The 11979-nt window shown below is 41.7% G+C and overlaps 1 protein-coding gene across 1 annotated transcript in view; it reads right to left on the bottom strand.

Moving 5' to 3' along the window:
* Positions 1-9965: 9965 nt before the first annotated feature.
* SCARA5 (scavenger receptor class A member 5) overlaps positions 9966-11979 on the bottom strand; it is a 151031-nt gene continuing 149017 nt past the window's right edge. The window contains exon 9 of the mRNA XM_081497071.1: positions 9966-10165. Coding sequence (XP_081353197.1) covers positions 10062-10165 — 104 coding nt within the window. The 3' untranslated portion in view covers positions 9966-10061. The remainder of the gene's footprint in view (positions 10166-11979) is intronic.

Raw genomic sequence — 11979 nt, 5'->3', positions numbered from 1 at the left:
AAGTCACAGAGCCCCCTCCTGCTCAGGAGGAGCTTAGGCAGAGGGGGATGAGGGAAGGGTAGGGAAGTGTCCAAAGAAAGAAACACATACACAACACAATACAAAGGAGACTATAACGTAGGTAACTATCGTTGTAAAGCCCATTTCTTGCAAATGAGGAAACTCAAATGGCACAGAGAGGTTAAGTAATTTGCCTAAAGTCACAGAGCCAGTAAACGGTAGAGTCAGGATTTGAACTCATGCTTAATTTAGAGTTCCTCTTTAACAAACGTGTTCAAAACCTCTTTCATCTTACACACACACACACACACACACACACACACACACACACACACACACACACACACACACACACGTCTCCACCTTCAGGGCCCTGCCATTTTTGGCCACCCTCTCCTAAGCAGAGATGGTCTCTTTGTGTGTGTGTGTGTTCAGTTGCTCAGCCATGTCCCACTCTTTGCAACCCCATGGACTGTACCCCACCAGGCTCCTCTGTCCATGTGATGTTCCAGACAAGAATACTGCAGTGGGTTGCCATTTCCTCCTTCAGGGGATCTTCCCAACCCAGGGATCAAACTGCATCTCCTGCATTTTCAAGTGGATTCTTTATCATTTAAGCCAACTGGGAAGTACCTTCCCTCTATTCTCATTCTGATATTTTTTGGAGATGCATAATATACATCTCATCATCTTTTTACAAAATGCCTATAATCTGCTATGCTTTTTATTAAGTTCTACAATTTTACAAGCTCTCTGTTTTCTATTCTTACCGGCTAATAAAGTCAGAGCCTGACAGCATCTTAATTAACCACTGCCTGTGCAAAGAAACCCTAGGGAGATGAGGATGTTGACACAGGTGTAAGATGAAGCAGAAATTGGTCACAGGAATGAAGGCCCTTGGGTAAACACTTATAACCATCCTGTTCCCCATCTTGTAACTATAAAAGCACCTCCAGAGATTATATGAAGAAACATCTGAACTTCACAAGCTTAATGTTATTGCCTGTGAAATATAATCACTAATCTCAAAATCTTGCACCCCAGTCAGTTGTCATAGGAAACAGTTTCCAACCTGAATCGGTAATTTCTCCCAGAGTATAAGTGGCCTGGATTCCCTGGCTTAGGCAAAAGAGACCCAAACTCTGTATTTGATTGTTGGTTATACCCAAAGGAATATTTGCATCCTCATCTTTTTATGGCATAAACTTCAACTTCTGTTCCTTTCATCGCCTCCCCTTTTGAGCCTAGTTTAAAGGGGGGAAAAAAGGATATTAATTTTTTTCCCCTCTTTTCTACTGCTATTGTGTTTCAATTTTCTTTGAGTCCATATGGATACTGCTGATTGGCTAGAAAAATGATGAGAATGTTTAGGGAAGAAGAAGAAAAAAAAAGAAAATTTCAAAATTTGTTCTTCTTCTATCTGTGTATCCAACCAGTCAACATGTCCCCAGGGTGCTGTACTGACATCCTAAAGCCATTGGGTCCACAGCTAAGGCCACTTGAGTCCCCCACCCCATGCCCCATCTTGGTGCTGCTCTTCTGCATCCCAGTTTTAGTGATTGGCTCCTCCATCTATCCCCATGGCCTGAGCCAGGAGCTTCTCTTCTCCTTTACCCATCCAAGTTCTGACGACCCTTCCTTGTGGATCTCTTAAATCTCCGTTCTCCTCCCCATTCCACCTTGGACTATAAACCCCCACTTCTCTCTACTGATGACTCCTAATTCGCCCCCCCTTCTTCCTGTCACTCCTTTCTTCCAGTTGATTCACACTGTGTGCATGCTAAATCAATTTAGTCTTGACCAACTCTTTTTGACCTCATGGACTGTAGCCCACCAAGTTCCTCTGTCCATGGGATTCTCCAGGCAAGAATACGGGAGTAGGTTGCCATTTTCTCCTCCAGGGGATCTTCCCGGACCCAGAGATCAAAGCTGCATCTCCAGCATCTGTTGCATTGGCAGGCATATGCTTTACAACCCAGGAATCCCTGATTTCCACTTTGCTGCCTCATGAATCTTCCTGAAATGTAAATCTGGTCATGGCACTCCCCTGTTTGCAATCCTTCAGGGTTCTTCATTAAGTTCAGGGTGAAAAACACCTCCCCGTAGCATCTGACTGAGAGTCTCTAGCTTGGGTTCCTCTAGCTCTGAATCTGGTCTCCTCTTATACTGACTTAAGGTAGTTCCTGGAACACACGTGTTTTGTCATGTCTCCACCACGTGCACATGAATTCCTCTCTGCCAGGAAAGCCCTCCCCCCTTTCCGACTGGCTCAGCATCTACTCATCCTTCAGCTCTCAGCTTAAGTGCTGCCTGCCCCAGGACACACTCTCTAATGCCCCCAGTCTATGTGATTTCTCCTCTACGCTCCCAGAATGCCTTCCAGTTTTCTCTATCCCAATACACATCCCAGTACATTGGAATTTTCTCTCTACTTCTGTCTTCCTCCACTAGAATGTCAGCAGCCTGCGTAGATGAGTGCTCAGAAATGTTCAGTGAATACCCGAGTAAATGACAAGATGGATAAACACTGTTGCACAGAGAATTTATCTTTCCTTCAGTGACACAGAATGCCAATTTGTCTGGGAATCCAGTCTGAGCTGGCAACTCAAATGTCTTAGCCATCGCCCCTGAATAAATGTTTGCTGGCTGTTACGGACTGAATGTTTGTGTCCCCCTAAAACTCCCATATGTTGGAGCCTATACAGTGGACACAGCGAGGGGCCTCTGGTGGTAAATTGGAAATTGTCAATGAGATGTACTGGGTGCGATTTGGAACGCAGAAGTGAGATGGGATCCCTTTCATGTCCTTTCACCTACATCTCATGGCAAGCAGAGTTGTGGAGTTTGAGATTTCAGTAGCTGTGTTCTGGTACCTGGTCACTCACTCTGTGGCCATTGAAAGATGTCTGCAGGGACAGTGGTGGTCTCTTGACCCCTGGATCAGAGTTACAGTGGATACTCTTGAACATGACATTCCTAGTTTCCTGCCTGGCAATGGGAACAGATAGAGAAAGCTCATAAAGGGAAGATGAATAACACAAACAGTAACACAGTCCACCACAGTATCCAAGAAATCTTCACAACTGTGTAATAAAGCCCATCCTGGCAAAGAGCCAGGAAAATATGGACTTAAATGTAAAATACTAAACATAAAACTTACAGAAAAAAAATATAAAATATAAAATGTAAAGCATATAATTCTCTGGTGGCTCAGTAGTAAAGAGTTCCCCTGCAATGTGGGAGATGAGGGTTTGATTCCTGGATTGGGAAGATCCCCTGGAGGAGGAAATGGCAGCCCACTCCAGTATTCTTGCCTGGGAAATCCCATGGACAGAGGAACCTGGAGGGCTACAGTCCTTGGGGTTGCAAAGAGTCAGACACAGAGACTAAACAACAACAAAAATAAAACTTTTAGGAAAAAAAAGTATAAAACAAAACTATAAAAAATTTAGAAATACACTGGTGATACTTGAAGAAAAATTTCAGAACAAAGGGCTAGGTAAAGAGTTTATAGATTCGACATTAAAGGCATGCTCTGTAAAAAGAAAACTTGGGACTTCTCTGCTGCTGCAGTAGCTAAGACTCTCTGCTCCCAATGCAGGGAGCCAGGGTTTGATCCCTGGTCAGAGAAATAGATTCATGTGCCACAACAAAGAGCTTGCATGCTGTTAACTAAAGATCCCATGTGCTGCAGCTAAGAAACAGTACAGTCAAATAAGTAAATAAATAGCTTTTTAAAAAAGAAAAATCAATAAACTGAACCTCATTACAAAACTTTAGTTCTGCAAAAGATCCTGTGAAGATGTAGCAACAAGTTACAGAACTGAAGAAAATGTTTGTGAACCACACGTCCACAAAGGATTTAATTCTAGACTATTACATAAAGAACTCCTAAAATTCAGCAGTTGAGAAATCAATCCAGACTGAAAATGGGCAAAAGACATTGTAATAGGCTGAATGTTGTTGTTGTTCGGTTGCTAAATCATGTCTGAAATCTTTGTGACCCCATGGACTGTAGCATGTCAGATTTCCCATCCTTCACCATGTCCCAGAGTTTGCTCAAACTCACGTCCATTGAGTCAGTGATGCCATTCAACCATCTCATCCTCTGTCATCCCCTTCTCCTCCTGCCTTCAATCTTTCCCAGCATCAGAGTCTTTTCCAATGTGTCAGCTCTTTGCATCAGGTGGCCAAAGTATTGGAGCTTCAGCTTCAGCATCAGTCCTTCCAGTGAATACTCAGGGTTGATTTCCTTTAGGATGGACTGGTTGGATCTCGCTGTCCAAGGGACTGGCCCCCAAAGACATGGGGTTCTAATCTCTGGAATCTGTAAATGTTAGCTCTTTTGGAAATGGTCTTTGCAGATTGGATTAAGTTAAAGGATGTTGAAATGAGGATATCATCCTGGATTATCCAATGGGATCTAAATGCAGCCACATGGATCTTTAGAAGAGGAAGCAGAGGAGACTGACACAGACATACAGGAAGGAAGGCAGTGTGAAGAGGGAGCAGAGATTTAAGGATGCTGACCTTAAAGAGGGGCCCATGTGGCCACCAACCAAGGAATGCTGACAATCACCAGAAGCTAGAAGAGGCAAAGGACGGGTTATCCCCTACTCACTTCACTCATACTCTTCGTTCCACAACGATCTGAACACCTGCTGAAGCCTGCTGCCTCTTAGACGATGTTTCTGACTATGACCCTTCCCACTTAATGTCACGGAGAAACCACCTTTGGTCAAATTTTTTATCATCTGCCTCATGGATGCACCTGTGGAAGTAGGAAAAAGCTAAACCACTGAGCAAACATGACATCTTATTACAGTTTAATTACTTTGGGCTTCATACTCTGGTCTCTCCCCACTCCCTCAAAGGACAGCAAAAGGGTGTGTCAGTTCAGATGGATGGTGATCACGAGCTGGAAACATTTAAGGATAGACAAAAGAAAACAGGGACTTCCCTGGAGAATCAGTGATTAAGAATCTGCCTTCCAGTGCAGGGGACGTAGGTTTGATCCCTTGTCCGGGAACTAATATCCCACAGGCTGTGGGGCAGCTAAGCCTTCGCATAGCAACTGCAGAGCCCACAGGTCACAACTAGCAAGAAGCACATGTTGCAACTAAGAATAAGATACTTATTTTTGCAGCCAAAAATAAATAAATAATTTTTTTTAAAAAAAGAGAGAGACAGAAAATAGGAACAGGAATATGGGTGAACTCTAGGAAGTAATATTTTTGTCTGGAGCAGCTTCCTAACACTGGGGATCTGGGGTCGGGGGTGCAGCTGCAAGCTTGGAGCAGAGTAGGAGCTGGGAAGCCCTCCACACAACTGCCTGTTAGGAAGACTGAACTCCACCAGCCTTTACTCATCTTCAATGGCTAAAGATTTCCACTTGCAGCTCTGACTTTTCCTACCACCCAACAAGAAATGAAATTTTGCTTGTTCTGGGAATATGGGGCCTGAAAAACAAGAAGTGCTTTGGAAAAATGTGCTGGGATCTAAGTGCTATGTAATTGATGAGTTCCTTCCTCCATTGTGGTCCAGCACACTGGGAAGATGGAACAGGGAATTCGAACCCTCCCTCAGGGAAGACGCCTACTTAATGCCTAACAAAGATGAGTATTCCATCCTCAGTGATTGTGTAAGACTTCTGAGCTGGTTTTGACATCTGGCCACAATTTCAGCACCCTGCCGTTGTTTTTGCTCTCCAACGTTCTTTGCTTTCGAATTCAGCCAGAAAACATTTTGATTCTCAGCCTCTTAGGGTGAATCAATACAGTGAGAAACAGGAAAGAGGTTTTGGTGGTTTACACTTCGACTACCCAATACCTATGTGGAATGCATAGAGAGTTTAGATGAAATGCAAATCCTTCTGCTTACGGCATGCTGTTGGAAATTATCCTGCCACTAAGGCAACAGGATATACTAAATAGACTGAGTGAAGAGAATAAACCAGATGTTCTCAAGACATAAGAAAATCATAAATTCAGGCCCTTTCCTCTGGGGATCTAGTTAAATGGAGAAGCTGGTCGGGCTGTACATACATACCATATATTAAATCCCATGAAACAGAGCCATAAAAACAAGCCCAGAGCTTGTTTCCACCAGGCTGCCCTTAACCAGAAATCACTTTTCCAGCAACATGATACACCGTTTTTGTTTTTGTTTTTTCTATGGTTGCTCATCGGGTGAAGAGCTAGATGGATATCAGAAGGAAAAAGCCCCAAGACCTCAATACCTATAGGCCTTCAGTTGACTTTACTTGCTCAGTCATGTCCGACTCTTTGTGACCCCATGAACCACAGCACGCCAGGCCTCCCTGTCCATCACCAACTCCCTGAGTCCACCCAAACCTATGTCCATCGAGTGGGTGATGCCATCCAACCATCTCATCCTCTGTTGTCCCCTTCACCTCCTGCCCTCAATCTTTCCCAACATCAGGGTCTTTTCAAATGAGTCAGCTCTTCACATCAGGTGGCCAAAGTGTTGGAGTTTCAGCTTCAACATCAGTCCTTCCAATGAACACCCAGGACTGATCTCCTTTAGGATAGACTGGTTGGATCTCCTTGCAGCCCAAGGGACTCTCAAGAGTCTTCTCCAGCACCACAGTTCAAAAGCATCAATTCTTCGGTGCTCAGCTTTCTTTATAGACCAACTCTCTCATCCATACATGACCACTGGAAAAACCATAGCCTTGACTAGACGGACCTTTGTTGGCAAAGTAATGCCCCTGCTTTTTAATATGCTGTCTAGGTTGGTCATAACTTTCCTTCCAAGGAGTAAGCATCTTTTAATTTCATGGCTCCAATCACCATCAGCAGTGATTTTGGAGCCCAGAAAAATAAAGTCAGCCACTGTTTCCACTGTTTCCCCATCTATCTACCATGAAGTGATGGGACCGGATGCCATGATCTTAGTTTTCTGAATGTTGAGCTTTAAGCCAACTTTTTCACTCTTCTCTTTCACTTTCATCAAGAGGCTCTTTAGTTCTTCTTCACTTTCTGCCATAAGGGTGGTGTCATCTGCATATCTGAGGTTATTGATATTTCTCCTGGCAATCTTGATTCCAGCTTGTGCTTCCTCCAGCCCAGGATTTCTCATGATGTATTCTGCATATAAGTTAAATAAGCAGGGTGACAATATACAGCCTTGACATACTCCTCGTCCTATTTGAAATCAGTCTGTTGTTCCGTGTCCAGTTCTAACTGTTGCTTCCTGACCTGCATACAGGTTTCTCAAGAGACAGGTCAGGTGGTCTGGTATTCCCATCTCTTTCAGAATTTTCCACAGTTGATTGTGATCCACACAGTCAAAGGCTTTGGCATAGTCAATAAAGCAGAAATAGATGTTTTTCTGGAACCCTCTTGCTTTTTCGATGATCCATCGGATGTTGGCAATTTGATCTCTGGTTCCTCTGCCTTTTCTAAAACCGGCTTGAATATCTGGAAGTTCATGGTTCATGTACTGCTGAAGCCTGGCTTGGAGAATTTTAAGCATTACTTTACTAGCATGTGAGATGAGTGCAATTGTGCGGTAGTTTGAGCATTCTTTGGCATTGCCTTTCTTTGGGATTGGAATGAAAACTGACCTTTTCCAGTCCTGTGGCCACTGCTGAGTTTCCCGTATTTGCTGGCATATTGAGTGCAGCACTTTCACAGCGTCATCTTTCAGGATTTGAAATCGCTCAACTGGAATTCCATCACCTCCACTAGCTTTGTTTGTAGTGATGCTTCTTAAGGCCCACTTGACTTCACATTCCAGGAAGTCTGGCTCTAGGTGAGTGATCACACCATTGTGATTGTCTGGGTCGTGAAGAACTTTTTTGTACAATTCTTCTGTGTATTCTTACCACCTCTTCTTAATATCTTCTGCTTCTGTTAGGTCCTTACAATTTCTGTCCTTTATTGAGCCTATCTTTGCATGAAATGTTCGCTTGGTATGTCTAATTTTCTTGAAAAGATCTCTAGTCTTTCCCATTCTATTGTTTTCCTCTAATTCTTTGCATTGATTGCTGAGGAAGGCTTTCTTATCTCTCCTTGCTATTCTTTGGAACTCTGCTTTCAAATAGGTATATCTTTCCTTTTCTCCTTTGCTTTTTGCTTCCTGCCTTTTCGCAGCTATTTGTAAGGCCTCCTCAGACAGCCATTTTGCTTTTTTGCATTTCTTTTTCTTGGGGATGGTCTTGATTCCTGTCTCCTGTACAATGTCATGAACCTCCATCCATAGTTCATCAGGCATTCTATCAGATCTAGTCCTTTAAATCTATTTCTCACTTCTACTGTATAGTCATAAGGGATTTGATTTAGGTCATACCTGAATTGTCTAGTGGTTTTCTCCACTTTCTTCAATTTCAGTCTGAATTTGACAATAAGGAGTTCATGATCTGATCCACAGTCAGCTCCCGGTCTTGTTTTTGCTGACTGTATAGAGCTTCTCTATCTTTGGCTGCAAAGAATATAATCAATCTGATTTCGGTGTTGGCCATCTGGTGATGTCCATCTATAGAGTCTTCTCTTGTGTTGTTGGAAGAGGGTGTTTGCTATGACCAGTGCGTTCTCTGGGTAGAACTCTATTAGCCTTTGCCCTGCTTCATTCTGTACTCCAAGGCCAAATTTGCCTGTTACGCCAGGTGTTTCTTGACTTCCTACTTTTGCATTCCAGTCCCCTATAATGAAAAGGACATCTGTTTTGGGTGTTAGTTCTAGAAGGTCTTGTAGGTCTTCATAGAACTGTTCAACTTCAGCTTCTTCAGCATTACTGGTCGGGGCATAGACTTGAATTACTGTGATAGTGAATGGTTTGCCTCGGAAACAAACAGAGATCATTCTGTCGTTTTTGAGATTGCATCCAAGTACTGCATTTCGGACTCTCTTGTTGACTATGATGGCTACTCCATTTCTTCTAAGGGATTCCTGCCCACAATAGTAGATAAAATGGTCATCTGAGTTAAATTCACCCATTCCAGTCCATCTTAGCTCACTGATTCCTAGACTGTCGATGTTCACTCTTTTCATCTCCTGTTTGACCACTTCCAATTTGCCCTGATTCACGGACCTAACATTCCAGGTTCCTATGCAATATTGCTCTTTACAGCATCAAATGTTGCTTCTATCACCAGGTCTTCTTTAGGCCTATCTATAGGCCTTCATGTACCTATTAAGATTCTCAGCACAAATCCTGAACCAGAGAACAATCCTAAGCTAGGTATGTAGCTTATTAAAATCACTGCTGGATGGAGGGAGAGAGGGAAGGAGCTTTTATTTATTCACTTGTTTATTTATTTAGATTATAAGCCTGAACTTAAGTGGTCTTTGATGAGGCTTTCCCCTGAGAATGGTAAGAGGGGTTTCACTTTAAGAACTGCTCATGAAAATTCCAGAAGTGGATCAATTCATTCAGTTATTCATTGAACAAGTGATCCTGGGCCAGGTTAAAAAAAAATTGAAAAAATTCATATATATATTCATATGTGGGCTTTCTAGGTGGCTCAGTTGTAAAGAATCTGCCTGCAAAGCAGGAGACCCGAGTTTGATCCCTGGGTAGGGAAGATCCCCTGAAGAAGGAAATGGCAACCCACTCCAGTATTCTTGCCAGGGAAATCCCATGGACCGAGAAGCTTGGCGGGCTACAGTCCTTGGGGTCCCAAAGAGTCGGACATGAATGAGCAACTAACACTTCGATCTGTAGAAATTGTGAGGCCTTCAGAAGCCTGTCACCAAAACGAAAGGAAGTTAGTCCCTCAAGAAGACTATCGGAACCTGGTCAAAGGAGAAAAAGCCAAAAGGACTTGCTGGGATATTGCTCCTCTGAGGTGGGGGACAGGCAGGGAGCTGGGAGGCAAGGAAGCTAGGAGAGGCTTCCACTATGCTGAATGGACAGCACCTTAAGTTCACCTTGTGGTTTAGACCTAAAAATTCAATAGAATAGAGTTATAAATTTCAGGCCAGATCAAGACTGAAGACATATTTTTAGTTTTGTTTTTATTTGTTTGCATCTTCTGCAAGTTCCTTTTTTCAAAAAAGACTACTTTGGAAAATATATTTATTTTAATGTGTGTTGAGTCAAAATTCACATACATGGAACTTCCCTGGTGGTCTAGTGGTTAGGATTCTGTGCTTCAATTGCAGGCGGCATGGGTTCGATTCCTGTTCAGGGAGCTCAGATCCTGCATGCCATGGAGTGTGGCCAAAAAAAAGAAAAAAAAAAATTCACCTACAGTGAAATGCATAGGTTTTATATACACAGTTGATAAATTTCACTTATTTCACACACGATACACAAATGAGTACATCTAGGCAATAAACGCTGCAGTCAAAATAATACACTATTTCTGTCATCCCAAAAGTTCCCTTTCTTCCCCTTCCTGATAATCTCCACCACGCATAGGTAACAATTGTTCTGATTTCCATCATCTAATTAGTTTTATTCATCCTTGAAGTTCATATAAAGGAAGCCATACAATATGTACTTTTTTTTTTTTTTTTTTTACTGAATATGTCACAAATTGTTCCTGTTTTCTTCTGCTGATGGATATTAGAGCTGTTTCTAATTTGGGGCTATTGTGAATACAACTGCTATAAATATTCTTGTACAAGTCTTTTTGTGGCTATATGTTTTCATTAGTCTTGGATAAATATTTAAAATGGAATTTCTAGGTCATGGGGCATGTGTATATTTAACTCTATAAGGAACTGCCAAACCGTTTTTCCAAAATTGCATCATTTTACACTCCCACTCACAATGTATGCTTTTATTTCTAGTGCAAAGTGGTATTTTACTGTGCTTTTAATTTCTATTTCTCTGAGGACTAATAATGTTGAGCATCCTTTCATATGCCTGGTGATCATATTACTTCTTTTTCAAAGTGTCTGTTGAAATGGTTAGTCCATTTTTCAGTTGGGTTTGTTGTCTTTTTATTATTGAGTTGTACAAGTTATTTATATACTCGGCACACAAATATTTCATTTGTTGTATGTAATGTAAATATTTTCTCCCAGTCTTTGACTTGTCCTTTGATTTTCTTGACATCTTTTGGTGAACAGATTTTTAAATCTTTTATGAAGTCAAAGTAAACAATTTTTCATGGTTAGGGCTTTTTATGTCCTTTCTTTTTTAAAAAATAATTTTATTAATTTTGACTGCATGGGATCTTCATTGCTGCATACAGGCTTTCTCTAGTTGCAGTGCACTGGCTTCCCATTGCAGTGGCTTCTCTTGTTATAGATCAAGGGCTTCAGTAGTTATGGCATGTGTGTTCTAGGGCTCAGACTCAGTAGTTGTGGCGCATGGGCTTAGTGGCCCTGAGTCATGTGGCATCTTCTGAGAGCAGGGAGCAAATGTGCCTCCTGTATTGCCAGGTGGATTCTCAACCACTGGACCACCAGGGAAGTCCTAAGTTTTCTTTTAGAAACTTTATAGTTTTAGGTTTTTTTTTTTTTCACTTCTACAGTTTTATTTTCCCATCGTCAGTTCTTTTGAATATTTTTCTTGGCCTATATTAGATATCCTAGAATTTACTCCAGATCAGGGTACTAAATAAATTATCAAGGCCACTCTACACCTATAACTTAAAATTTATCTCCTAATATTTTCCCAGTACTAAGCACTTAGATATGTTATCTAACACAAGTCATCTAAGATCAAATGATAGTATAGATTCTGTAGTAGTAAAATTCCATAACTTAGTGATATCTCAATTTTGGATGGTTAAAAACTCTTACGGTATATAGGTTGTTATACAGGTACAGAGTTTTTAGAAGGTAGTCCTAGAATGTTAATTTGTGAAATAAAAATCTTTAACTTTAATGCATTAAAAATAGAAATATCATTACAAATTCTCTCAAAGTTTTTTTAAAATTTATTTTTAGTTGGAGGATAATTGCTTTACAGTGTTGTGTTGGTTTCTGCTGCACAGCAACATGAATCAGCTGTAAGGATACATATATCCCCTCTCTCTTGAGCTTGCCTCTCACCCTACCC

The sequence above is a fragment of the Giraffa tippelskirchi genome, chromosome 1, assembly GCF_054371585.1.
Source record: "Giraffa tippelskirchi isolate mGirTip1 chromosome 1, T2T-mGirTip1v1.2.pri, whole genome shotgun sequence".
NCBI classification, from domain to species: Eukaryota; Metazoa; Chordata; class Mammalia; order Artiodactyla; family Giraffidae; genus Giraffa; species Giraffa tippelskirchi.
Note: the sequence above shows the minus strand (reverse complement) of the source record. Positions and strands in the feature narration are given on the sequence as shown.